The sequence below is a fragment of the Doryrhamphus excisus genome, chromosome 12, assembly GCF_030265055.1.
Source record: "Doryrhamphus excisus isolate RoL2022-K1 chromosome 12, RoL_Dexc_1.0, whole genome shotgun sequence".
Lineage (NCBI taxonomy): Eukaryota > Metazoa > Chordata > Actinopteri > Syngnathiformes > Syngnathidae > Doryrhamphus > Doryrhamphus excisus.
Window position 1 is genome coordinate 4,584,160 of NC_080477.1, and position 26,873 is coordinate 4,611,032.

At 41.8% G+C, this 26,873-nt stretch overlaps 2 protein-coding genes across 3 annotated transcripts; one reads left to right on the plus strand and one right to left on the minus strand.

Annotated features, from left to right (window-relative positions):
• Positions 1-620: 620 nt before the first annotated feature.
• traf6 (TNF receptor-associated factor 6) lies at positions 621-3,852 on the minus strand. Of its 2 annotated transcripts, none has more exons than XM_058088987.1 (8): positions 3,708-3,852; positions 3,021-3,349; positions 2,787-2,937; positions 2,406-2,564; positions 2,235-2,306; positions 1,984-2,061; positions 1,575-1,886; positions 621-1,490 (listed from the first exon to the last, which is right to left on the minus strand). In XM_058088987.1, exons 1-8 carry the CDS (start codon positions 3,765-3,767, stop codon positions 894-896), a joined length of 1,758 nt encoding a protein of 585 aa, XP_057944970.1. In that variant the 5' UTR covers positions 3,768-3,852; the 3' UTR covers positions 621-893. The 2 variants fall into 2 exon arrangements, with proteins under 2 accessions (XP_057944970.1, XP_057944971.1); XM_058088988.1 differs by lacking the exon at positions 3,708-3,852 and adding an exon at positions 3,545-3,701.
• Positions 3,809-25,340, plus strand: ttc17 (tetratricopeptide repeat domain 17). Its single transcript, XM_058088982.1, has 25 exons — positions 3,809-4,033; positions 4,494-4,583; positions 4,773-4,942; positions 5,242-5,353; positions 5,788-5,919; positions 6,044-6,153; positions 6,249-6,396; positions 9,440-9,579; positions 9,820-9,980; positions 10,818-10,930; positions 11,022-11,174; positions 13,219-13,334; positions 13,455-13,611; positions 13,726-13,797; positions 15,041-15,265; positions 15,577-15,796; positions 17,095-17,214; positions 18,048-18,334; positions 18,424-18,577; positions 18,701-18,821; positions 19,064-19,223; positions 19,333-19,416; positions 23,117-23,236; positions 24,046-24,189; positions 24,278-25,340. The coding sequence occupies exons 1-25, from the start codon at positions 3,863-3,865 to the stop codon at positions 24,407-24,409; spliced, it is 3,612 nt and encodes a 1,203-aa protein (XP_057944965.1). The 5' UTR covers positions 3,809-3,862; the 3' UTR covers positions 24,410-25,340.
• Positions 25,341-26,873: the final 1,533 nt, after the last annotated feature.

A 26,873-nucleotide genomic window follows, 5' to 3' on the forward strand; every position in this document is an offset into this window, starting at 1 on the left:
ATGTCAAAAAAAGTCCAGTTACATTGTTGTAACAGTCAGTCTATAGGCAAATGCAACAAGACTCCTATGCACTTTCAAAATTCTAAACTTCTTCCAATCAGTAAATAGATGTGTAGAATTAGAGCTGCAGCAATTAATCAATGTTTAATTGATGGTCAACCTTTATTTGTCAGCCTCTCAAATGTGAATCATTTTAATTTCCTTAGTCCATGAAAGCACACCCATTATCTTTGTGTTGTAAGTAAAACAAGATGTTTATCCACACATCAGCTTTGACTTTGGAAAACAGTGATTAACATTTTTGCTTTGTTTGGTTCGTATTGATGTGGTCCATCTCAGGCCTAACTGGGAACTCAACAGTTGCAGCCCTAGTATCATATAAACAAATTATGGCCTGAATGGTTAATATGTATGTCATTATGTCCATATATATATAACATAAATAATAATATATAAAATATTACCATATAATTTCCAGGAGATTATAGCTAGGAAACATCTAAGCTTCCTTAGCAAGTGTCTGACAAAAACTGATCCATCTTTTTTTTTTTCCTTTAGTTATTCATAATTGTATCTTTTACAACACAAGAACACTGGTAGCCACATTGGAAACATGACAATTCTGTCAAACTGGAGTTTCCATTTTCTGTACTTTTCCAGACCTGGAAATATATTAAATCAAATTCCATACTTGCATAGGAACCCTGCATCAATGACCATATTTCTATTCATACAACATGAACATGTAAGCTTGTTGAAAGATATGCGAACAGGCAGAATATTTCAAAACTTATTGAAATAAGACTGCATTTAAATCATTCAAAGACATTTAAAAGCTGGTGATAATAAATACTAGCCTATTTGCTCACTTGTAACTACGCATGACCGGCAATTTAGTCCCGGGATGCTTCAGGTCCTCTCGGCTGCACCGAGGGTCCCTCGCGGTGGAACATGTCAAAACGTGGTGTGACCTCGCAGCGGATGAGAAGAGTGTCATCCTTCACAAATGCTCGTTGACTCAGCTGATGCAGGTGCAAAAATGTCACATAGCCAAAACCTTTGGGGTTGCGCGGAATGGTAGGCTTCTGGAAGGCTTGAAGGTCTGGCTTGGTCTCCATCACCTCCATGTGGTGCTGCGCATCAGGGCCCTGGTCCAGGATGGCCAGACGGATAGTGCCCTGAAAGGGCCAGTTAAGTTGTCCATCAAAAGCTCCTTGCATGGTGTGAACAAAGAGGGAGATGTAGTTGGAGCAGCGCGGGGCGTTGGGAGTCTGTAGGTGCAAGCGCAGACACAGTTTGTAGCCTGGCCGGCCGGTGTAGAATCCTGGGCTGTGCTCAACGACGGGCAGGCCTGCTTCTTGGTTGCGGAGGTGGGTAGAAAAAGCTCTGAGGCGCCAGATGAAGATGCCATGACATTGCTGTGCCTCCAGCTCCTTCACGGTCTCCTCCAGCGTTGATACCTTTCGCTGAAGCTCAGTGAGCTGCCCTGCCTGTGGAATGATTAGGATGAAGCTATAAGTATAAGCTTATAGATTTGTCACCAACCCATCTGTTTTTAATGCAAAATTATATACCCGAGTATCATTTAAAATGATGAGCTCACGTAGCTGGTGGTCCTGTTTCACTAATCGTCCGTCCATTTCCCGGATCCGAAGCACCTCTTCACTATGCTGACATGGTGCACAACTGCTGCTACAACTTGCAGCTCCTCGACAAGATGTGGACGCTGCAGCTCCTTGATCCTCCGATGAAACGGTAGATCCAAGGGTATAAAGGGATTTTGGTGCTGTACCGTTAAGAGTAAGGCTTCTCAAGTACTCTGCCATGTAACGCATGTGCATCTGTGTGAAATCTTGCATGTGCTGAGCCAGGTTGTGGCGCTGCATCTGGAAAGCATTTCATATAATATGTTGTTAAAAGACGGGAAGTTGTGGCACTAATGCATACCTACAAATCAAACTCCTTTGGCACCAGATCACCTACCCTTTCCTTACATCCAAAGGGGCTAAAGGTGCAGGCAATTGGGGCTTTAGGGCAATCTGTATCACAATGAGAGTCCATCTGTAAAATAAAAGCTTTCAATTTTCCAACTTTCAAGCATCACCTCATCATGTTCATGCTGTTATTACTAAACAGCATGAACATATTTATTTAGGGTCTGAATCTTGTGAATGTGAACTTGACCACATTACAGCTGGGAATCGAACAGACATCCTGATGAGATATTCACTTACCTGATCTCTGATGAGATCCAGCTCACAGTACTGGCACTTGATGTTAGCAAAGGGACACTGCTGCTCATGAAGCTAAAAGATCAACCAAACCAAATGGAAGAGGAATGAAGAGCTACTGTTAGGTGATGTGGAAAATGGAGCAAGAGTGAACTCGCAAGAGGTCCGTAGTACCTCCTTTTCCTCGTATACAAAGCTTGCAACACAGTCTGGGCATGTCATGGGTCTCCTTGGACACTCGATGGTTTTGTGTGTCTCTATGTAGGTTTTTCTCACAGACTGTTGGCACTGTGGGCAGGAGATGGTTGCAAATGGACACAGTGCCAAATGATTCTGGAAAAAAGAATGGAAACCACAGATGCAACGTGTTGATGAGAATAAAATAACATCACTGCTCAAAAGTATTCTGTTCTTTTGTTCCTCCTGTGAAATCTTACTTAAGCTTAGACAACTCATTGTATACATGAGGAACTACGAAGCAAGCAGATTGCTGTTTTATAAACACAACTTAATGGCGTTTCTTTGAGCTAAAGAAAAAAAAGCATTATTTCTGACCTCTAAATGTCGAAGCTCCATTTTGTCAGTACATCCAGCATTTGGACAGCGGACAGTGAGGGAAAGAATTTCCCTTTTGGCAAAGTTATCAGGAAAGAGCTGGTCTTCTAACAACATTTCATTATCCACTGGGCACCTCTGTCCCGTATCCCTGTATCGCAGTAATGGAAATAATCATCAAGTTAACATTTTTGTTATTTATCAACAATTTTCACAAGTGCCACAATAGCCTACCGAATAGACTTCTCAATGCAGCTCTTGCAGAAACGGTGTCCACAGGGTGTTTGAATGGCATTCCTGAGTGCCATGAGACAAATGGGACACTCGTATTTACTCTCAAGTGGTGGGTCAAACTCCACATCATAGCCTTGCACAAGAGCAGCTGACTGGAGACTGGTGGAGGTGCTGCTGTTCATTAAGGTGCCAGGGCTCTCCGATGGGCTGTGTATGGATTCCCGTTCCTTTTCCAGCATCGCCAAGGCACAACTGGACAGCTGGCCACCAACAGCTCCAAGATAACAGTCCTCTTCCAAACTTGCTTTATGACTATCAGAGCAAGCCATCTGAAGAAGACGACACAACAAAAGGAAAACACTCGCGTAAAAATTTGCTATGTCAACTTATGTTAGAACTAGCGAGTGTTTGTCAGGTGTCTGTTTTAGATTTTGTTTGTTCAATGTTTATTTGTACACTCAGATCCGCTTCAAGTAAAGCTATACTTGTTCATTAAATAAAAACGTCTATTTGGAAAAACTTACCAAGCCCCTTTATGCGGAAGTGTAACCCCACAGTCCATGAGGACAACTAAACACGATTTTCAATTATTTATTCTAGCCAGTACAGCGTTTAGCAGTGGCGCGCAACTGTACAAGACACTTACAACAAACAATAACATATATATTCCATGTTAAAAAATATCACCTCGAGTAAGTGGAGGAAGTTTTCGTGTCTACAGCATTTCCCGTCTTTCCAATCATACATGTCACGTGTTTTATTTGCTCCTTGGACAGCAAATGATCGCCATCGTGTGGTCGGAGGGCGCTCACTGTTACCACAGCGCTAAGGAGACAGAAAAAATGGCGGACACCAGGGAAATTTGTCCGCACTCCTTTCCGTGTCGAGTCAGCTGTTCGGAAAATACCTTTTTTCGAGGGAAGATTTTCATCCTTTTCTGTATACTGCTAGTGGACTCCGGAGGAGCGACGACCCACTGGGTTGTCACGGAGGACGGAAAAATACAACAGCAAGTATGACAGCTATTGAGGGTGTATCGCTTGTATTAGGTGGCTAGCTTCTAGTGCTATCTCAGTTAGCATTGGCAGTAGTAATTTTGTTATGGTTTTGATAATCTATGTGTTGTGGCACATAGATTGTTTTTGACCTATTTTCCATCTTTGGAATAGGAGAAATATAATATAATAGGAGAAACGGAATCGCATATCATAGGGGAGCGAGGTCAAGATGACCAAAACATATCGGCCCATGTCAGCGTCACTTATATTGCTATTTAAGTTAATCGTAAATTGAGTTAAGCATAATGATTTTCAATTACGTGGCAATTCGCTGTTTTGAGTTATTTTTCCAACCGATTTAAAATGAGCTTGCTAGATCTTTACGTAGCTACGTATAGTATACTGCTTAAACTTTAACCAGGTGTCTGATTGAGGGTTCGAGTAACCTTTCCACATCGCACTACATCTGTTCCAGGTTGATTCACCTTTGAATCTCAAGCATCCGCATGACGTGGTGATCTTCATGAGACAAGAGTCCCGCGTTAACTACCTCAAGAAGTTGGAGGTAAGGGAGTTTTGGCTCTGGGTAAAATATGTTGTCCCTGTAAAATTCAGTAGTTACAGTTTAGAAAGTTGAAAACTAACCGTGTAGTCTTATCAGAATCAAGTCATCAAGTGCTACCATTAGTATTATTAGTGTTTGTTTTTTGTACTACCATTTTCGTCACACTTGTCTTGTATTATTTTTGAGCAGAAGCAGCTTGTGGCGCAGAAGATTCACATTGAGGAGAATGAGGACAGGGACACAGGCCTGGAGCAGCGGCACTACAAAGAGGATGCAGACTGCATTCTGGCCAAAGTACCCTTGGGGGACCTCGACTTGTATGATGGCACTTACATCTCCCTAGAGAGTAAAGACATTTGGTAAGTCTAATAAGGAAAGTATTTGCTCTTTCACAGAAACGTGTTAAGAAATGTCGATTCTATCCTCAGTGCACCATTTAAGTCATACACAATGTAGTATCGTGACTGAGTTGGTTCAAACAATAGTGTCAATCTTAAAATCACACCTTTGAAGTAGCGTATGTTATTTCAATGTTATTTGTTATCTTTTATTGTTTATCTTGGAATTGTAAGTCATCATGGTGACCTTTTGTTGTTGATTTCATTAACAATTTTATTCATGCATTTCAGTAATTGTCTTCCCCTTTTATTTTTTCTAGTCCTGAAGACTATGTGGATTCACTGTCAGCTCTGCCTCCAGATCTAGAAAAGCCAGACTGTGCAAGAGTGTTACAGCTACCTTATAGTATCCATGCCTTCCAACATCTCAGGGTGAGTACCTGTATACATGAGGGGTCTGTGTGAAATCCTTAAATAGTTAAATACTTTTCAGATGGTTCTAAAATATTTTTTGACAACCCAAACCCTAAGAAATTAGTTTCTTTTCTTGTCTAATCAAAAGAAAAAGGAATGTTGAATTTCTAATTGGATTTTCTTCTCTGCCTGCATGCAAAGACATTTCTATTGGATTCTACTGCCACCAAGTACACAATAATTTCTCAACATAGAAATCTTGCTATTATATGTATATTTTGTGAACACAAACTATTGTTTCGGTTTCAGATTTTCTTTTATTTATACTGTATGTATTTTGGATGTGTATGTATTTTGGATGTGGTATTTGTTTGAAATGGTTATTGACTTTCTGCCTGATTGCGTAACATGTTTCCTTTTCCTGTCTGTATTGTCACTATGGTATATTGTAGGGTGTTCAAGAGAGGGCAAATCTTACCTCCCCATTGTTGTCAAAGGAGGATCCAATTTTTAGCTCCTTGTCACATAAACTAGGCCGCAGTATAGATGTGGTGGGCCATCACATTCATCAGGCATTACTGAAGGTAAGCTCTGTATCCCTGTATCTTATCTGTACATTTTTTTAAATATATAGAATTTGCATTTTTTGAAGGAGGTCCAAACAGTAAGCCAGCTGAATCAATCGAAATATATGTATTTGCGTCGCAGAATTCATCATCATGGGTACTGTACAACATGGCTTCATTCTATTGGCGCATGAAGAACGAGCCTCAGAGGGCAATGGACTGTGTGGTGCGTGCTCTGCACTTCTCACCAAGGTAGTGACAGCCTCATCAAATGGTCCCTGCAGGGTGTTTGGATGAGAGCTCCCACACATGCTCATATTCTCTCACTTTTATGTATGTGTTATCAGGCAGCAGAAGGATATAGCCCTGGTTAATATGGCCAACATCCTGCACCGCGCCCATTTCTCAGCAGATGCTGCTATTCTAGCTCATGCAGCCCTGGACCTAACATCTGACCTGTTTACTGGCCACTACACTTTGGGCAACATTTATGCTGTAAGTTGAAAAGAAGTTACATTACAGTATTAAAACAGTAAGTGTCTAATATATATCTATATCTAAAAATAGCTTTACACTGAATGTAGGGCAGGGCGATATGGACCAAAACTCATATCGCAGTATATTTAGGTTGATTATCGATATACCATATATATCCCAATATTTTCTCTACAAACTGGGTTTAAAAAAAAAGTCAAAGCCAAATGCGTGCAAAGTTGTTTTATTAAAATGTAAAAAAATATTTTGGAAAAATAGCAGCTGAAATAAAATAGTACATTCTCTTTTTTAAATAAATAAAAGTATACTATAATCTTAAATCTTAATCACACTGTACTCATGGTAGTCTCTCTGCAGCCGTGTTAGCCCTTCGATCTCCTCCAGTTCCTCATGATGACAGACAGTAATCACGGTTTCTCCGGTCTTGATACTGGCTTTTCCCCCAGTCATTCCTGCTCAGCAGCCTCTCCTCATCCGTATCTCTCCGGTTGCTTGGCTCAAAGTTAACAGCTGCTCTCGAGTGTAAACAACGGTGCAGTGAATGAATGGGTCTCCTGCCTACAGTACTGTGACCCCAGTATTGAACAATACACAGTTTTAATTAATTCAACAAACATGACAACGCATTTACACTGACGCATTTACACACCCACCCAAATGTGATAACCAGCCATTGGCACATAATTCAAAGAGTGCAAAAGAGATCGACCAGGCAATGGCTACTTTTATTGCTATTGACCTGTTTTTTTGTTTGATACTCTATGCTGCTGTGAATGTATGCCAGACAATGAGTGTGAGGACATGTTTTGATATACCATAACCATCTCCTGGCATAAATTCTCAATGTACCCCAGAAGATGGTTGGTATGTTATAGCTTTGATTTTGTGAGATTTTTTTAGGTGGGAGTATTTTTACTCTGCTGATAACAATGCCCCACATATATTCTTATTACATGGTGATTTTTTTGTGTGTGTGATATGGTGCCGTACTTTTAAGGTGAGAAAAATGTTTGCAATAAAATTTTAATTTAAAAAGGAAAGGTAATTTTTTTTGTATTGGGCAAAGTATCAAACCGTAACATATCAAACAGAGCCAAACCGTGAATAGTTGCGTTAATGGGGATAATGTGCAAAGTTAGGGCATTTTGGGCACCTCTAGACTGTAGTTTACTGTCCAGTAGCAGTGACGCTTAGTGATGTCATCATCCAGTGTGGCATGTCCAGGTCATAACATACGCTTAAGTACGCAGAAGCAATAAATGTTTCGGATTATATTGTTTTAAACAAACCAGTGTCATCCTTGAATCGTAGAGCCCCTCGTAGACCCACCACCTAAGGGGGCAAGCATAAGGGTCCGGTGCATTGTGTGTTGGGTGGCGGTCAAGGGCGGGTGCCTGGGCGACCTGGTCTTCGGCGGCCAAATCTGGTTCTTGGCACATGGAATGTCACTTCTCTGGTGGGGAAAGAGCCTGAACTTGTGCGAGAGGTTGAGACATTCCGACTAGATATAGTCGGACTCACCTCGACCCACACTTTGGGTTCTGGAACCAAACTCCTCGAGAGGGGCTGGACCTTGTTCTACTCTGGAGTTGCTGCAGGGGAGAGGTGGCGCTCGGGTCATTTCCCTATGCCTTTGGGCTGGGGAAAGGGTCCTGACTGTCGTTTGTGCGTATGCGCCAAACAGCAGCTCAGAGTATCAGGGGGTGCTGGAGAGCACCCCAGGTGGTGACTCCGTCGTTCTACTGGGAGACTTCAACGCCCATGTGGGCAATGACAGTGTGACCCAGAGGGGCGTGATTGGGACGAACGGCCTCCTTGATCTGAACCCGTGTGGTGTGATGTTACTGGACTTCTGTGCGAACCGCAGTTTGGCCATAACTAACACCATGTTGGAACATAGGGATGTCCATAAGTGCACTTGGCACCAGGACACCCTAGGCCGCAGGTCTATGATCGACTTTGTAGTCGCATCATCAGACCTGCGTCCGCATGTAAGCTGTCGACTGATCTCCACCTGGTGATGAGTCGGATTAGATGGCGGGGGAGGATGCTGGACAGACCTGGGAGACCCAAACGAGTAGTGAGGGTGTGCTGGGAACGTCTGGCAGAGTCTCCCGTTCGTCGAGTCTTCAACTCTCACCTCCGGCAGAGCTTAACCTGCATCCCGGGGGAGGACCGGGGTATTGAGTCCAAATGGGCCATATTCCGTGCCTCCATTGCTGAGGCAACTGATTGGAGCTGCGGCCGCAAGGCGGTCGGTGCCAGTTGTGGCGGCAGGCCCCGAACCCGACGGTGGACACACGTCAAGCTGAAGAAGGAGTCCTATTGAGCGTGGATGGCTTGTGGGACTCCTGAAGCAGCTGACAGGTACCGTCAGGCCAAACGGCACGGGGCTTTGGCGGTTGTCGAGGAAAAAACTTGGGTGTGGGAGGAATTTGGTGAGGCCATGCAGCATGACTTTTGGTCGGCCTTGAAGAGGTTCTGGCAAACTGTCCGGCGCCTCAGAAAACGGAAGCGCCCAGTCCACAGTGTTTACAGTGGGGACGGGGGCTTACGGACCTCGACTGGGGATGTTGTCGGACGGTGGAAGGAATACTTTGAGGCCCTTCTCAATCCCACTGACATACCCTCGGAGGAAAATGGATGAATGGATGGATGGATGGAGTGTTGTCCTTGAATCGTATCGGCAACCATGAATCTAATTGTTATTAAAACGAGTCATTACACCCAGAATTTATATACTTTACGTTATTACTTACTAAGTAATTTTCCTTCATTATACTTTTTTGACAATATGAATGTAAAATGGTCTTACATTTGACTTGAAAGAGAGACCCTGAGTCAGTTTTAAAAAGCTTCTGCAACATGATACATCCTTGGCATATTCTAAAATGGCCAGATAAAATGAAATGATATAATTCCCTTTAGCTCCATATACTTTGACCTTGTTTGTATTTTTTAATTTAAAGTTTGTTTTTTAACAATAAAACCAATTCAAACAATATGAATTATTTGTATGTCTCCACATTCTCTATCCTTCCAGATGCTTGGGGAATACAACCACTCAGTGTTGTGTTATGAGCAAGCATTACAGGCCCAGCCAGGCTTTGAGTTGGCCCTGAGGAGGAAGCATGCCGTGCTCTGCCAGCAAAAGCTTGAGCAGCGCCTAGAAGCCCAGCACAGGTACACACATGCCAATCAGGGATGAGGTAGATGAACAGCAAAATTCTACCTTATTTTTGCATTATCATATGACTGCAAAACTGCCTGACTTGTGTCTGTTTCAGAACAATTTTAAACAGATCTTCTCCTCCCCTTTTTCTATCGGCTGTTTTTCATTGATATGTAGAATTTTAAGAGAGCTGCTGATGATAATGTTGTTGTTCCTTGCAATTTGTTTCTACATTGTTTTTTCATGTGTAGATCCCTGCAACGAACCCTGAATGAGCTCAAGGAGTATCAGAAGCAGCATGACCACTACCTTCGCCAACAGGAGGCACTAGACAAACACAAGCTTTTGCAGGAAGAGCAGATCTTGCACAACATTATTCATGAGACCCAGATGGCCAAAGAAGCCCAGCTTGGTAAGATGCCAGTATTAGTGTGACAGTTACAGGGATGGGTCTCTTGAATTTCAAGCTGGATTTAAAGGAAGGACATATTCATGGAACATAGGAGACCAAGATTTATACTATTTTTATACTCCATGAGTACTGTAAATTCCAGACTATTGAGCGCACCTGAATATAAGTCACACCTATCTAATTTGAAGACAAAAAAAAATGTACATATACTATATATACATAGGCCGCACTTGTCAATAAGCTGCACGTTTCCATGTTGTAACATGAGATTTTTACACAGAACTACACACTGTAAACCTTGCAATCCTACCTGCACTTGGTGTTCCCAGCATCACTGGTTAGCTCCAGTGAGATGTGGGATGCTTTTTTTTCATCTGCGTTAAACAACTTCCGCAGTCCAAGCAGAAGCTGTAGTAATTATATACAAACTTTCATCCATTCATTTTCTACTGCTTATTCTCACTCGGGCCGTGGGGGTGCTGGAGCCTATCTCAGCTGTCTTCGGGCGTGAGGCGGGGTACACCCTGGACTGGTTGACAGCCAAACTTACTTAAGATTTTTCAAATCAACACAGGATTGCTGCATAAGACCTCAAAACGTATATTAGCATCCACTTCACTAATACCTGAATCTTCACTCCAAACATCATGGGAACTGTAATTCTTTAAGCCATAAATTAGCTGCTGCATTGTTTAAGTCGCAGGTTTCAAAGCATGTGAAAATAGTAGCTGCTTATCGTCCACAATTTACAGTAAGCCCATTTTTGGTGGACAAAAACTGTTTTGACACAGACCTTTGCTTTCATATGAATGTTAATTTTTTAATTTTGTGGCCCAGGAAACCATCAAATCTGTCGACTGGGTAAACAGCAGCGTAGCCTCCAATGCCCCTTTGACTTGCCTGTGCGCTATCACCGTGGTGACCTGTTTGAAAATGTCCATTATGTTCAAGTAAGTCCTTCATGACATGAAATTGTATCAAAAGGAGGGAGGGGGTGATTCAATTGTGGTTTTATTTGCTTTGTTTTCTTTTTCTTTGTAGTTTGGAGAAGAGATATCCGTAGCATCTAGTGTGGCAATTGTGTCCGATCGCAGTTCAAACCAGACAACACACAGCCCTCTGCTCCATCCTTCAGTGTCAGGCAACCAGGACCCTGTTGCTGCACTGTGGGGCAGCCGTCATGATTATACACAAGTAAGAGAACTACAATGGATTGTTGTTTGTATTCCTTTTTCCCTTTTTTTTACAATGTGGACATACGGCTGCATGGTGGTCGAGTGGTTATTGCACAACCCACACAGCTAGGAGACTTGAGTTCGTCCCACCCTTTGGCATCTTTGTGTGGAGTTTTTATGTTCTCCCTGTGCATGCGTTCTCTCCGGGTACTCCGGTTTCCTCCCACATTCCAAAAACATGCTAGGTTAATTGGCGATTCCAAATTGTCCATCGGTATGAATGTGAGTGTGAGTGGTTGTTTGTCTATACGTATGTGCCCTGTGATCGGAAGGCGACCAGTCCAGGGTGTACCCCGCCTCTCGCCCAAAGACAGCTGGGATAAGCGGTAGAAAATGAATGAATAAATGAATGTGGGCATATTGTGATTATTATTATTATCTTTTACCGTGGTCGAGGGGGGTCTGGGGTGCTATCCCTTGGCCGTGTCTCCCTGGGCTCAGGGCCTGGTTGTGGGTCTGGGACCCCTGGGGAGTCGGCCCTGGCTTTGCCCGCACCCACGGGGCCGGTGGATCTCTAGCAGTGAGGGCTTGACCTGGCTGCGCGGGGCGGGGTTTTGGGTGGAAGAAGGCAGGCCCTCTACTTTTGTCATTCTCAGTGACAATTACACATTCACACACACACACATTCACGCATATGAGCACACTTACACACACATATACATATGAATATGCACACCAACAGAAGTACACACCTCCATATGGGCACTCACAGCACATGGGTGCTTCTCTACACAATCTACCATCTTATCCCTGATGTCTATATGCTATTGGTATGCTATTATTACAGTAATAATGATGTCAAGCAGTGAGATTTGAATTACTGCAACTGTATGGCTGTAATTCTGTTCACTATCACAGTTCATGTTTTCATTGTTACTATTGCCACTGGTAAGTTTGACTGTTTCATTTCAGTGATATCATCTCCATTGTGACCCTTAACCATCATTGACATTTAACTCATGCACTCATGTTTGTCACTGTTGTTGTTATGGGAATTGTTGTTGCTGCTGTTTTTGTCTCTCTCTCTCTACTGTCTTTGCTCTGACACAGAGCAAATCTGTTTAGCATGTAAGGGCATTTAGTTCAACAATACTATCTGCCGCAATGGCTGGACGGGACACAATATATATATATATATATATATATATATAATCTTTTGTAGAATTCATTCATAAGAAATAGAAATTGAAATTTGAGGGGTGTTACAAGAAACTCAGTTCACAAGATGATGCACAATATTGGGTTCATGAGAATGAGATTTTAACATTACTTTTTACTTATACTTATAAGTACAATGAAAAATATTTTAAAATGCATGGAAATATATTGAGGACAGTAAAATGATCTATTTTGTTATTATTATTTATTGGATGTATTATCACCCCAGGCTGAGTGCTCATGAGACATTTTTTGCCTTTTTTGCCTTGTGAGATCTTGTGACACCCCTAAAATTTCTCACTTAGCTTGCTGTCTACCAGAGCTAGGCACTGCATTTGGGGAGATAACCCTCAAACTGTATCTTTCACCCAGTTCCTGCTTCGACACTGAAAGCCATGACCCATGAAGCACACACAGTAGCTATGTGTGTTGTCCACTAACAATAGCGATTTTGGCAAAGTGTAGCTACAAATGTTAGCATATCATTGAAGGCATAGCCTCACTCCCCCTTTTGCTTTTTCTACTTAAAACCTAATTAAGGTCCAAATGTGCAAAATGCATAATCTACCAATTTTACAACTGGTCTTAAGTGGTAAGAAAAAGTTTGGGCACACCTGATAATTTTCAAGTTTTTTCTTTATTTATCACTGGTTTGAGTTAATTTCAGTTAAATACAGTATATCCTATAGCAGGCAAACACAGTTATAGATGAGAAGTGAAATTAAGTTGATATGATTTACAGAAAGTGCGCAATAATTATTTAAACAAAAGTAGGCAGGTGCCTAAATTGTATATTGTATAACAAAGAAATTCTATTTGAGTTATTTTTATTTATTTATTTGTAGGATGTGCAGAGGATGTTGTGGCCACAGAAGACAGACTGCATCAGTGAATACCCAAGTGTTCCTCCCGTGCACTTGCTACCAACATACCACCTTTTACATGAAACCAAGAGCCAGAGGCAAGAACACATTTACGGTTTTGGGATATTTTGTGGGTAGATTGCTGTGCCTCAAAAGTTTTTCATTAAACATAATAGTAAACTGTATAGAATATTTGAATTCTCTCTGTGTACATTCAGCTCGGAAGCAACTTTCCTCTATCAGAGGCATAGCCCTCCTCAGGCACTGGCCCTGCCAGTCTGTGGTCCTGTCTACCAAGAAAATTCTGCCTTCCTGCCTACTTCACTAGACTGGCTTCTGGAAGAAAAATCACTGCCAGATCCCTTTGCCTCCCAGGTATGTGTATGCTTTAATTTTTGTGTGTATTTTATGAATAAACATTCTAGAAGTGCATTATATTTTTCAGCAGTGTAAAAGTTTACCCAAAATTGGCATTGTGTTTGATTACAGATATTGCAGTCACACAGTGGTGGTTGGACATTGGAGGAGATTGGTTCTCGAATTGCAGAAGCATTGAAACAAGTACGCTAGGTTCCCATACTATGCCAGAATTGTGTGGGCCTATTGCACAAAAGTGGGATTCAAGCTACAGATCGATCGATTGGGTTGTTCAGGACTGATACCAATTATTAGGAGTTAAGGAGGCCGTTAACTGATATTTGGAGCCAATATTCATTTGCAGTAAACACGTAAAATTTGAGTGAAAATGTTGATCAATGTAAAAAGTTAACTGCCTAAAGCATGTTCATTGTTTTAACCCATTTGGCCACATTTGTTTTATTTTTTATTTATTCACTTTTGATATTACTATTTCAAACGGTTGTAGCTTAAAAATGGTTAGTGAAAAATGTGTACTGCAAATGAGAAAAATCATCAGTAGTTTGGGAGTTTACCCTAAAAGTATGCGAGTACATTCACCCATCTTATGTGCATATTTTGAAATCACCAGGCTCAGAAATGGTCAGATCCCTGTCTCTACGATACCTAATAGGGCTCATCAAAATGTCTAATCCTCTTGTGATACTCTTCCGCATCTCTCACGCAAACACAGCCATCGTCATTAATTATCATTAACAGCGGGATCTAGAACACCACTGCTGCTTTCTACGCTATTAGAAGGGTATTTTCTTCCTTGCATTCACCCGTGACTGTATTTTATTTGTACTGTATTTTATCTAATGGCGTGTTAAATTCAGCAATGTTGCTTTTTGCGACTTTGTCACAAATTTAAATCAGACCGTATGTCACGTCAGCATAGCGTTTTACCCAGCTCTAACACTCCTTTGCTCATTTTACGTTTAGGTTACAACTTTGTAATGCAACAAACAATAGTGATAATGTGTAGTGGATTAATTGTTGGATTCCATTTCTGATGATGCATGAGATAAGGGTGATTGAGATAAGGGATGAGATGAAGTTGATCCTGGACCTTTGCCTTTGCCTGGTTTGGAGTCACACTGCCAAATAAATCTCCATGATAACTAATGTCAGAATACATTGCACTTTCCACTGTCCCACTTTTGGGCAACCGGATCACGGATAATTTGAACCAGGATAACCACAATATGCCATCTTAATCCCTTATTCTAGTTTTGTGCAATAGGCCACAGTTACAATTCATCATCACTGACCTTTCTATGTTTACGTTTGTACTTGTATATATGCCATACACACCTAACTTATGACCCATCACCGCCTCTAATAACTCAGCTCAAACTATCTGAAGGCAATTATTGCGACACTGAGAAGGGTCTTTTTTGTATAGGACACAATATCCAACTGGCAGGTCCACAATGAGGCCTCGTTATTCTGGCGGGCCCAGGGAAATGGTAGCCGTGCCCTTCAGTGCCTGCGCCACATGTTGATCTCAGCCCCGCCTTCCCACCGCCATTTGCCCCTCACCAATGCCGCTAACCTGCTGCTACATTATGGATTGACCACCCACGCACAAACACTGCTGGAGGAAGCCTTGGCTCACAATGCAACTGAGGTAGGGGCACATACTTTGTTTGAATCCTGAAGTCACAGTTTTTAGTCAACAATCCCTGATTGTTGTAACCATTCTGCTAAAAATGTCAAAAGCCCTATGCCTGTGCATTGCACCTAACAATTTACACAGAATTGATTTAATACAGCATAATAATATTATATTTCAGTCAAACTTTAAAAAATGTATCATTAGGATCATTGTTTTATTATTTTGAGGCCTATAGGAGACTTCAATTTTACATTGGGATATTGTGTGTACACATTACTAAACTTGCTGTGTATTCCAACGGTTTCCCCTGTTCCCCTCTTCAGCCTCACATTCTCCTCAGCCAGGTAAGCTTGCAGTTGGCACAGGGCAATGTGACTGGAGCTTTGACCTTGTTTCGCCACACCCTGGACAAAGCCGTTTCCTCCTCCGCTTCTTCCTCATCCTTTGCTGGCTGTGAACAGTGCCGTGCCAGCATACCTCTTCTGCGTTGCCTGCAGTTCTACCCATTCCATTACAATCTCTCAAATCAACAGTCCTGCTCACGTGAGTAACTATGATACAAAGACTTAGTTTGTAAGGAATAGTTGTTTGCTTATTTGTTTGAAAGAAGACATGTTAAATGCTTTAACATATTTTCTATTGTATGTTACCTTGTCATCTAGCAGGCGTTTACCATTTTGAAATTCTATGTTATGGGTTACTTTTTCACCAGTGAACCAAATGAGCCATGATTTGTCTCTGTTTTTTTTTCACTTCACTTAATTTATCCTAAGAAAGCTCAAATTCTCGAACTTGAAGCTGCAAGAGTGGCTGTGAGGAAGAAGTAGCATTTCACACTTTTGAAGTTAACAGAGACAATACACTTACTTCTTTATTCATATCAGTGGGAGTGAAATGAAGGAAGTGGAGACATTTTACCACACGATAATTTAAAGCTGATGGAAATAGCTCTAACCAAATATTACTTTTAATACACAAATACATATTCTATAAGAAAATTCTACTAATATTCTATATATTATATTATATTCTATACCCAAGTTCAATCCCACCCTCGGCCATCTCTGTGTGGAGTTTGCATGTTCTCCCCGTGCATGCGTGGGTTTTCTCCGGGTACTCCGGTTTCCTCTCACATTCCAAAAGCATGCTAGGTTAATTGGCGACTCCAAATTGTCCATAGGTATGAATGTGAGTGTGAATGGTTGTTTGTCTATATGTGCCCTGTGATTGGCTGGCGACGAGTCCACTTTCACCCACACTTGCCATTCACAGTAGTATTCACCACACAGAATGCACCAAACAGCTGCACTCTCACGTGAGTATATAACACCCTCTACTGGTAGCAGTAACAAATACAATAACAGACACATACAAGAAAGCACCGATAGAATGCTCTAACACACCACAAGGATGCAGAACACAATGCATGCTCATAACTGTATAAAAAAACATGCAAATTTGCAGTTATATCAGCAAAGAAATCTGCAAAAGGTGAAGTGCGATGTAGCAAGCGAACACTGTAAAATGTCTAATGCAGTGATTCTTTTCACAACCAATACATGACATCTTCATGATTAAACACTCTTAATGCACAAAATGATCATCAAACTTGCTTATTTATTCATATGATGCACACAGAGCAATTAAGAACTTCCTGCTCGGTCTTCTTCCTGCTTTGTTCTCCTTGCGCCGTGAGGCCTTCACCCGCAGTCGTAATTGAGATGTTAGGTGTTAATTGTCTTTGATTTTTGTATATGTACTCCCTATGACAAGTGGGGTACGTTTACCCCACTTTGGGAACCAAGGCTGGAATGCCAATACTTCCATTTGTGTTGCTCCAGAGGGGGGTTCTTGCGAGCCTCAGGATGACCTCATTATACAGCTGGAAGAGTGGGAGGGCGGTGAAGAAAAGCAGGATGCATCCTCATTCTCATCCATCGAAGACTCTTTGCTCTTTGAAAGTAAGAATATGATCGACACTTGTTTTTTGTCTGGCATACTGTGGGAACAAAAAAATGTATATATTGTCAGTTTGAAACTCTGCCATATAACAATTACATTTCCTCCTGATTGCTGGGTTTCACGTGACAGCACAGTTGTTTTTGGCCCCGCCTCAGACAGATTAGAGGCAAACAAGTGCATTTGTAACGAGGTGATAGAATGTGTGAATTCTGAAAAGCTGAAGTGAAACTGAAATGCTTTGAAAAGGTACTGAAATCAAAATTAGAATGAACGTGTGAGCCGTTCAGAAGCCACAGCTCGATCTCCCATCATGCCTTGCGGCACTGCTCTTTAAATAGTTGTTAATATTCTGAATTTAATGTTGCATATTTATTTTGTTGTCATTCGATGATCATGTATTTAGTTTGTCAGTTTTGTCATTTTATGTACATACGTAAAAACAGTGTGTATTTAAATACAATGTGTGTATTTACTATATGTTCTCTTCTATATATCTGATACCATGACTATAGTCTGTGTTCTGTGCAGTTATTCCTCCTTCCCCCTTCTACTTTACATGTGATTTAGCAAACACTCTGTCCACTTTGTGTACCATCTGTTAGCTCTACGTATGAAGGAGCCCACTCCTGTAGGCTTTCTACTGGATTCAGCATTCTGTTATTGTTGCGGACATTGTGTGGTGTGCCTTTTCCATACAAAATCAAAGTTCCTGTAAAAAAAAATACTAATTTATTGTCTTGTCTAGAAACCCCATAAAGGATCTCATATTGTATCTTAAAGGCAGTATCATCTTTCCATGATCACAATCTTTTGGTCTCTTGTATTGATACAGAGGTTGTCTTGGACACAAATGGGTCTGGTGAGGTGGCGGGAAAACAACAGGCTGCTCGCACTTCCTCAGGAAGAACCCCTCCGCTTGGAGATGGAGGACTGGAAGGTGAAGAGGAGTGGCAGCTGAAGGAAGACCTGATGGGAGCTTTCGAGGGGGCTTTGGATGTTGGTGGAAAAAGAGGCGACCTGCGTGGAATCCGGGTGCTTAAGAATGACCGCGTGATGGGGGCCCGTGGTGGTGGGGGTCCCTGCTTTGGAAACTGCGAGGATGATGAGGGTTCAGAATGGGTAACATCATATATGACTCTACATAGCAATAAGAGCATTTAGAATATGCAATTGTTTGGCCTGTCTTATGTTTTGTTGTTCTTTACCAGATCACTTTTCAAGTAAAGAGAGTAAGAAAGTCAAAGGTGGATGGGACAGAGAATGTGGCCATTTCTGATGATAGCCAGAGTGGGGAGCCATTGCCTGTTGGCCATTCTGTTTTGGAGATCAGTGGGCCAACTATCCCATCACCAGGTCCTGCAGGTACCCAATAGCCCTGGCACCTGCTGAACATATACCAGAGCAGCTAAGGAGCAAACACTGAAACGTGGGAGTCGTCTTACCAGCTGAAGTTGACATCTTGGTGTCTTGCTTTGCTCTGGACAGGCCGCTGGAGGGACTACTCAAGTCTGGGCTGGCCAGGGCCGGAGGAGTGTCAGCGGACACGAAGGGTTGATCTAACGACTGTAGCAAGCACCTGGTTGGCTGTGTCAGCCAAGAACATTGAGTAAGTATCTGTCATGTAATGTCTGTGCTTGTGTTGGTTTACTCTGGGTACTCGGCTTTCCTGCCACATTCTACAAACATGCTTATCATGCATTAATTGTGATAGGCTCTGGCTCAAATTGTGATTTTGTAATAGAAGTAATATTATGAATGTTTATTTTCAACTGGCCTGGCCTAGTAGTATCTATAGTTTTGGTCAATGATTTGACAAATGATTTCCATATCATTGCCTCCTTTCTCTAGCATCACAGAGCATATAGATTTTGCCACCCCACTCCAGGAGCCAGCTGTGGAGCCTTTATGCAATGCAAACCTAGCTGCCAGTATGCACACCCTCGACCACCTCGCAGGCATGGCCAATAGAGCCGCCATCCACTACACAGGAGAGAGTCAGCTGCGTGAGGTAGTGTCGGCTAAGCACAGATCAAACACTACACAAAATAAAGTTTTGGATACCTCAATACAAATTAAACAAATATAATAATATATATTATGTTAATCACTGCCTTCAGGTCCTACAAAACCTTGGTAAAGAGAAGTTCTCTCCTCAGTCTTTTGAGCAGGTGGGGACTCGCATCGCTAAAGTATTGGAGAAGGTAAGCACCGAGAGTGAGTGAGTGAGAATTTGAGTCTAAAAACAAATCACAATACATTTAAATACCGATTAAGTTTCCTTTGTGTTGTTCAGCCGTGCTGTATTTAATCAGGAGGAAGGATTATCTGTGCTCAGACTTGCAGTTTGGTGCTTCTAAGGTTTAAAATGCACTTTGTTTGGTAACATCCACAACCAGAGATGATATATTGCATGGTGTTTGAGTGGTTAGCGTGCAGGCCACACAGCTAGGAGACCTGGGTTCGATTCCACACACGGGAATCTTCTGTGTGGAGTTTGCATTTTCTCCCCGTGCGTGCGTGGGTTTTCTCCGGGAAATCCGATTTACTCCCCCATTCCAAAAATTAGGTTAGGTTAGGTGACAAATAATTGGTGATTCCAAATTGTCCATAGGTATGAATGTGAGTGTGAATGATTGTTTGTCTCTATGTGCTGGCGACCAGTCTAGGGTGTACCCCGCCTCTCGCCTGAAGACAGCTGGGATAGGCTCCAGCACCCCCGCAACCCTCGCGAGGATAAGCGGTAGAAAATGAATGAATGAATGAATGTATCTTATGTATGGGAATGTTTTTATTTGAACAGCAGGTGGCATCATTGAGCAGTCCAGCTGGGAACTCGGTATGAGGTGGGGCGGGTTACTGCCTTCAGTATCTTCTCCCTGCTTCTACGCTCTTCTCAGCCAGTGAAGTGCAAACGTGTCCATCAGGTGGAGAGAATAGTGAATCAACAGATTTTTCAAAAATTTAATTTTTTTCAAATGACAGGCATCAGAGGGAGGGCAAAGCCACAACATTAAAAAAATAGGTGCTTTACATGTAGTGCTTGTGGAACACATACTGTATGTTTGTAAGTAGTGTTATGTGTGTTGAGTCAATTGTTTGTTGTTTCCGCCGTCATTTCGTCATGATTGGTAGATCCAATCCAACCATCATTCATTCATTTTCTACTGCGTATCCTCTTCATGGTCATAAGTATCCGAAACCTATCCCAGCTGACTTTGGGGTGAAAGGCAGACTACAGCCTGGACTCGTCAATAACATTGCACATATAGTGCCACACTTCACTCTCACTTTGACGCCGTCACTGAGTGGGGACTGACCCCATACTTCTCACATACGGGGTATTTAATTTTATCCAAGCTAAACCTTGCAAGTACAAACTGTAATTCTATTCTCTTTAAAGTTCATTCATTCATTTTCTACCGCTTATCCTCGCGAGGGTCGTGGAGGGTGCTGGAGCCTATCCCAGCTGTCTTCAGGCGAGAGGCAGGGTACACCCTGGACTGGTCTCCAGCCAATCACAGGGCACATATAGACAAACAACCATTCACACTGACATTCATACCTAATGGACAATTTGGAATTGCCAATTAACCCTTTCACGCATGACGGTCACTGCAGTGGACAGCTATTAAAATGTCATTTTCAATTATGAAAATAGGTTTTGATGGCAGTGTTGCTTATAAGCCTCTAGAGTGGACGCCTGAGAATCCACCCAACACTGCTTGTGTGGTCAACCATTGTAACTGCAGAATAATTGTGTCAACATTGAAGATGGCTGCCAGGAATTAAAACATGCCTAACACCTGTGGGATTTCTGCTCAATCTTTCTAGAGTAGGAGACTCCTGCAGGTAAAAAAAATATTTCTACATCAGGTAACACCTAATAATCACCATAGTTGTGAAAATTTCCAAGTATTGATTTTAGATTGGGAGGAAATTGCAATTTTTCAGATGTCCACCAAAGTGGACTTCATGCAATTACATGCAATTCCTGAACAGTATATCATTCTTGACAGTGTTTTATCTGAAGTAGTTTTCTTTTGTATAAATCAACATTTTATGCTATTAGATTGTAAGCTGCATTGTATATATCAATATGTATGTTTTGTGCATTATTCATGATGAGTAACGGGTACTTTTCCAGCAAATTTGCTCTCTGGTGTGGATCCTGAGGAGTTTCAAGCCATAGATGAGATGATCATGCTCTTCAAAGGCAAATTGTCTATCAAGCAATACATCTCCAAAAAACCAAAACACTGGGGTGTGAAAATTTGGGCAAGATCAGGGGCTTCAGGATACATGTACCACTTTGAAGTGTACAGGGGTGCAGCCAGCACAGGTGCAGTCAACGAATTGGGAATGGCTGCAGATGTCATCTTGCGCCTCTGTGATGACATCCAATTCAAGAACCACAAGGTGTTTTTTGATAACTACTTTTGTGGCATTCCATTAATTACTGTCTTGAAGGAAGAGGGCATCTATGTCACTGGCACATGCCGGGTCAACAGGCTTCAGGGGGCACAAACAAAACTCAGGAGTGCAACAGAACTGAAAGAAGGAGGAAGAGGAGCTACGTCTCTCTGTTGTCACCAATGGTGAAGATCTTGCTGTCAAACTTTGGCTTGACACTTGGTCTCTTCCTGTCTTGGCAAGCACCTGACGGATGTTGCACAGAGATGGTCCAAGAAAGATAAGAAGATCATCACCATGGACAGGGCATTTGCAGTGAAGGTCAACAACGATTATATGGGAGTGTTTGACCTGATGGACCAAATGGTGGCAATGTATCCTCACAGATGCAAGACCAAACACTGGTACATCAGAATGTTCTTCCACTTCCTCGATGTAACCGTTGTGAATGCCTGGCATCTCCTCAGATTCTCTGGATTGGAGGAGGGTGGTCTTCTGCCTTTCAAGGCATCTGTGGCTCATTCATTGATAAATTCAGGCACTGTCCGCAAAAGGGGGAGACCAAGTGACACTTCCCCACCTCCTATTCCTGTGAAGCGCAAACCTGCATCCAAGGTACCCTGGGAGGTCAGGCCTGGTCCTGGAAACCTCTTGCCCCAGCTGAACAACATAAAAAATGCCCAAAGATGCCAAGACCCTGCGTGCACCCGAAAAACAAAGTGCAGCTGCATGTGTTGCAATGTGGCTGTGTGCCCTGGGTGCATGGCAATTTTTCACACAAGACGGTGATCTAGTACTGTATCTCAGTACTGATCGACTACATAAGTACATAAGCATAAGCATGCAGCGTTGTAGCAGGGTTGTACCACCTCATCTGTGGCTTATCCCTAACCTTGTGAGGTTGTCAGTTGATGCACTATACTTTGTGTAGTTTGTCAGTTGAAGCACTGCAGTTTGATGAGTTTTGTCAATTGAAGCACTGCTGTTTGTCTCGTTTTGTCAAAATCCACAAACGCATGCTGTCCACCTATGTGGACATATTCATAACTTCTTGAAAATTTGGTGTATAAAAACAGAACCAAATCAGTTCTTATTTTTATGTCTAAAGACACATAAAAACACTTAGTAACATTTTTTTATCTCAGTTTATCATGGGTCATGCATGAAAGGGTTAACCTAGCATGTTTTTGGAACGTGGGAGGAAACCGGAGTCCCCGGAGAAAACCCACGGGGAGAACATGCAAACTCCACCTAGAGATGGCCGAGGGTGGGATTGAACTCGGGTCTCCTAGCTGTGAGGTCTGTGTGCTAACCACTCTGTGGTCCATGCAGCCCCATTTCTCTAAAGTTTTTTAATTAAATTGATTCAGTCTTTTTCAGTATTTTTGTAACATGATAATTATTTTTTAATGGCACTTTTGGGCTGACATTGTTGGCCATGGCAGACTAGCTAATTGCCAGACATGATTTTCACTTGTCTGTCCCCTGTAGAACCAGACATCATGGGTATTGTCCAGTATGGCTGCACTTTACTGGAGAGTGAAAGGTCAAGGGAAGAGGGCTATCGACTGTCTGCGACAGGCCCTCAACTATGCCCCCTATCACATGAAGGTTTGTGTTCCCTGTTCTTTTATCTGCAGTTAAAGTGGCATTATCACCTCTTCCAAAGTCGCTTGTTTTTACTGTTATCATTGGTGAAAGAATTATTTTGGGTGCCACTTACTGACCAAGTTTATGAATCAAAATGGGACACAATGGTTGCATATTGAGAAATAAATTAAAAATAATTACATGGATCTCTGCATATTTGCAGTTTGGCATACACAACACCACATGTTGACAGATTTGTGATTTGTGGTAAAATCCGATCAAATAACACACCAAGTAACATGTGTAACACACAATATAACTGTACCGCACAGACTATTCTGGTATCAAAATGAACACTTACACAGTAATTTACAAGTAAAACAATTCTAGCATTCATAAATAAGTTTTGCTTCTTCCTTCTCGATTTGGACATGTGGAACAGTGAATTGAATTATTGTAACGTGTATGCATGTTCAAATGCAATTAAACCATTACCATTATTGTATAAGGGTTTATGCAATACCTTCATAGTCAGTGTGCAGTTACATTGTGTTTTCCACATGTATTACTTATGTTATTTTTGGTTGCACCGTGAGTGAGCTGTTTGTGTTGTGTCAGGGTATAATTGTGTAGCTCAAGTAAATTGATGGTATGTACAGTGGTGCAGAGAAATAGCAGCATAGCCCAGGATTGATTAGAGTGTCAATATTAGACATCTTTAAGGGCTTCTCAAGTACGTTTTTTCTATTGTATTTTTCTTGCTCAAATGATTGCTCAATTTTCCCCTAACATAATCAATTAAATCTTATTGTTGGTTTTCTGTGTACCAGGATGTGCCCCTTATCAGCCTTGCCAACATCTTCCAGAATGCTCGGCTGTGGGAGGATGCTCTTACTGTTGCTCGCATGGCAGTAGAAATTGCTCCACACTTTGTAGTCAACCACTTCACACTTGCCAACGTCTACATAGCAATGGTAACTTGCATACTCGTCATTGTTTTTCCTCCATGCATGAGGTGAAAAGCCTGTACAAACAAATGGTTTTTGTGTTTCTTGATGGCAGGAGGAGTTTGAGAAAGCAATGCACTGGTACGAGTCGACGTTGAAGCTGCAGCCAGAGTTTGCACCTGCCAAAGACCGACTGAGAACCATTCAGTGTTACCTGCTCACCAAGAGGGAACGTCGCCATCCTTAAACCAGCAAACAAAGAGCCAACGGTCATGCACACAATAGATACAGAACACACAAACATCCAGGCAAAACAACGTCATTACCAGCCCACAGTAAACGTGTGTAAAAGATACATGACGTGTATCTGCCCCAACAGTTATTTGTAACACTAAAGCATCTCATATAACTCAAGTATAATGCTATAATAATTACATTCTGTTTATGAACATGGAAGGGATGAAAAGTCTTTCAAATAGCCACTGTTGGTGATGACATCTTAATATCCGTGCAAGAGTTGGCATCTAAAATAAAGGGAAAAGCAGAATATTGTACTAGATTCATGGAGAATACACACATACTGAAATGTGTGAATTGTGTGGCCAGAAGACAGAGTGCTGTGTTTTAAATTATTTTAATACATTTTAATTGGAAAGGTTATAATTAAGTGACTGCTGAAATGGTACAGAACATACTCAGAGGTCACATAAGTTTGGAAAACGTATGCCCTAATTGTTTTGGATCATAAAATGGCCGGAAATACTTATATTTTTGCACTTTTGTCATCATTCCTATTTATACGGGACCTAGAGCCTGATTTTCCTCCAACCTAATTTCATGAAAAAATAGGGAAATTACAGTAATTATGCTAGAATGCTATATTTGCTTCTAAAGGTAATCATCAGCAGCAAAAGATTTTCTTCTGACCCTCCACTAAGAACATTCGCACGTGGAATCTGTATGAACTGTACAGTATTAAAGGCCAAATGTGGATTTCATAGCGTTGGCTTTGCATCATTTCTATCTCCCTGGAACAATCAAAAGCACCCAGCCTTCAAACGTAAAAACTATTTTGCTACTTGGACTTCTCAATGAACACTTGCTTGTAAACCTGTTTTTACAATTTTCAACTGACCACATGGTGGCACTATCAGCCTTTATTCTACAAACTTCTATACCAGGTGCCTCAAACTTAATTTACGTGGCAGCCGTTGGAGGTAGAGCATTGGAGGTAGGGCTGGGAATCTCAGGTTACCTCACAATATGGTAAATGGCTTACAATAATAAGATCTCAATAAAGTGATAAATAGGGTGAATCAAATGCATAAATAATTCCATAGGCTTCATTTTAGGACCCTAATGAGGACAATTGGTATACAAAAAATGTGGATTTTTGCAGCATATTTTCACCAGACTACAAGCAGCAATACTGTGAAAACAAAGATGGTGGCCTAGTGGTTAGTATGTTGGCCACACAGTGAGGGCATTTGGGCATCTGTGTGGGGTTTACATGTTCTCCCTGTGCATGTTTGGGTTTTCTCCTTTCTCCGGGTACTCCGGTTTCCTCCCACATTCCAAAAACATGCCTTCTAGGTTAATTGGGGACTCCAAATTGTTCATAGGTATGAATGTGAGTGTGAATGGTTGTTTGTCCATATGTGCCCTGTGATTGGCTGGCGACCAGTCCAAGGTCTACCCTGCCGCTCACCCAAAGACGGCTGGCATAGGCTCCAGTATACCCGCGACCCTAGTGAGGATAAACGGTATAGAAAATGGATGGATGGATATAGTAGTGACTTATTCACCAAAAAGATTGAGCAGCACGACAATGTAAACATTAACTGAACATACGTCTCTTGATTGAACAACACAACGTTTAGCATTTGAATCGAAAAATACACATTTTTCTTACTTGGCACAGCTTTCTCTTTGACCGTGGTAATAAACAGGGTATCTGTTCATGGTGTATTTTCCTCAGACTCCAGTCCACCATTGCGCACCGTTTGTTTATCTTCTTCTGTGATTTCTCGCCATTCTGGCGAGGAGCTCCTCCAAGATGGAAATGGTGACATGACTCACTGAAAAGGAACTGCCTTTAAATGCTTTCAGTCCTATTTGTCAGATCAACTGTAGTTTGTATCCATTAGTAATAAAGAATCCAGACATGTGAAGGTCAGTCATGGCATCCCGCAGGGTTCTGTACTAGGACCTGTATTGTTCAGCCTTTATATGTCCCCTGAGGCAAGATCAGTAGAAAGCACCTCATTAATTTCCACAGCTATGCCGATGACATAAAACTGTACTTATAAATGAAACCTGACCAAACTTATCAGCTGTCCAAACTCCAGGTGGAGATCCAATATATCCAAACTTTTTACTGTCAAATTCAGATAAAAATGAAATCATAGTCCTTGGTTCCCAACACCTCAGACAAGAATACAAATTATATTCCTGCCCAAGATTGTCTTGCACTCACCCACCAGAGTACAGTCAGACGCCTTGGTTTCATTTGGTTTTCATTTCCGACTCTCGGTCTTTAAGTCAACTCAAAACGTACCTCTTTTCTTTCTAGAACTGAGACCTGATATGTGAGAGTATGTATCAGAGACACTGATACAGTGTCGGTGTTACAGTGTTATTTCTGGCTTGGTCTACCAGCTATCCCTCGACTATGTTTTGTTATTTCAACCCAACCGGTCGAGACAGAAGGC

Bases quoted from the DNA above. Each gene is read 5' to 3' on its own strand.
- ttc17 (XM_058088982.1), top strand. From the start codon at position 3,863: ATGGCGGACACCAGGGAAATTTGTCCGCACTCCTTTCCGTGTCGAGTC. The intron at 9,580-9,819 runs GTACACACATGC...TTTCATGTGTAG, and splicing joins CGCCTAGAAGCCCAGCACAG to ATCCCTGCAACGAACCCTGA. The intron at 13,798-15,040 runs GTACGCTAGGTT...TTTTTTGTATAG, and splicing joins TTGCAGAAGCATTGAAACAA to GACACAATATCCAACTGGCA.
- traf6 (XM_058088987.1), bottom strand. From the start codon at position 3,767: ATGTATGATTGGAAAGACGGGAAATGCTGTAGACACGAAAACTTCCTC. The intron at 3,350-3,707 runs GTGATATTTTTT...CGTCTTCTTCAG, and splicing joins ACTTCCTCCACTTACTCGAG to ATGGCTTGCTCTGATAGTCA. The intron at 2,062-2,234 runs GTAAGTGAATAT...TTTATTTTACAG, and splicing joins TGGATCTCATCAGAGATCAG to ATGGACTCTCATTGTGATAC.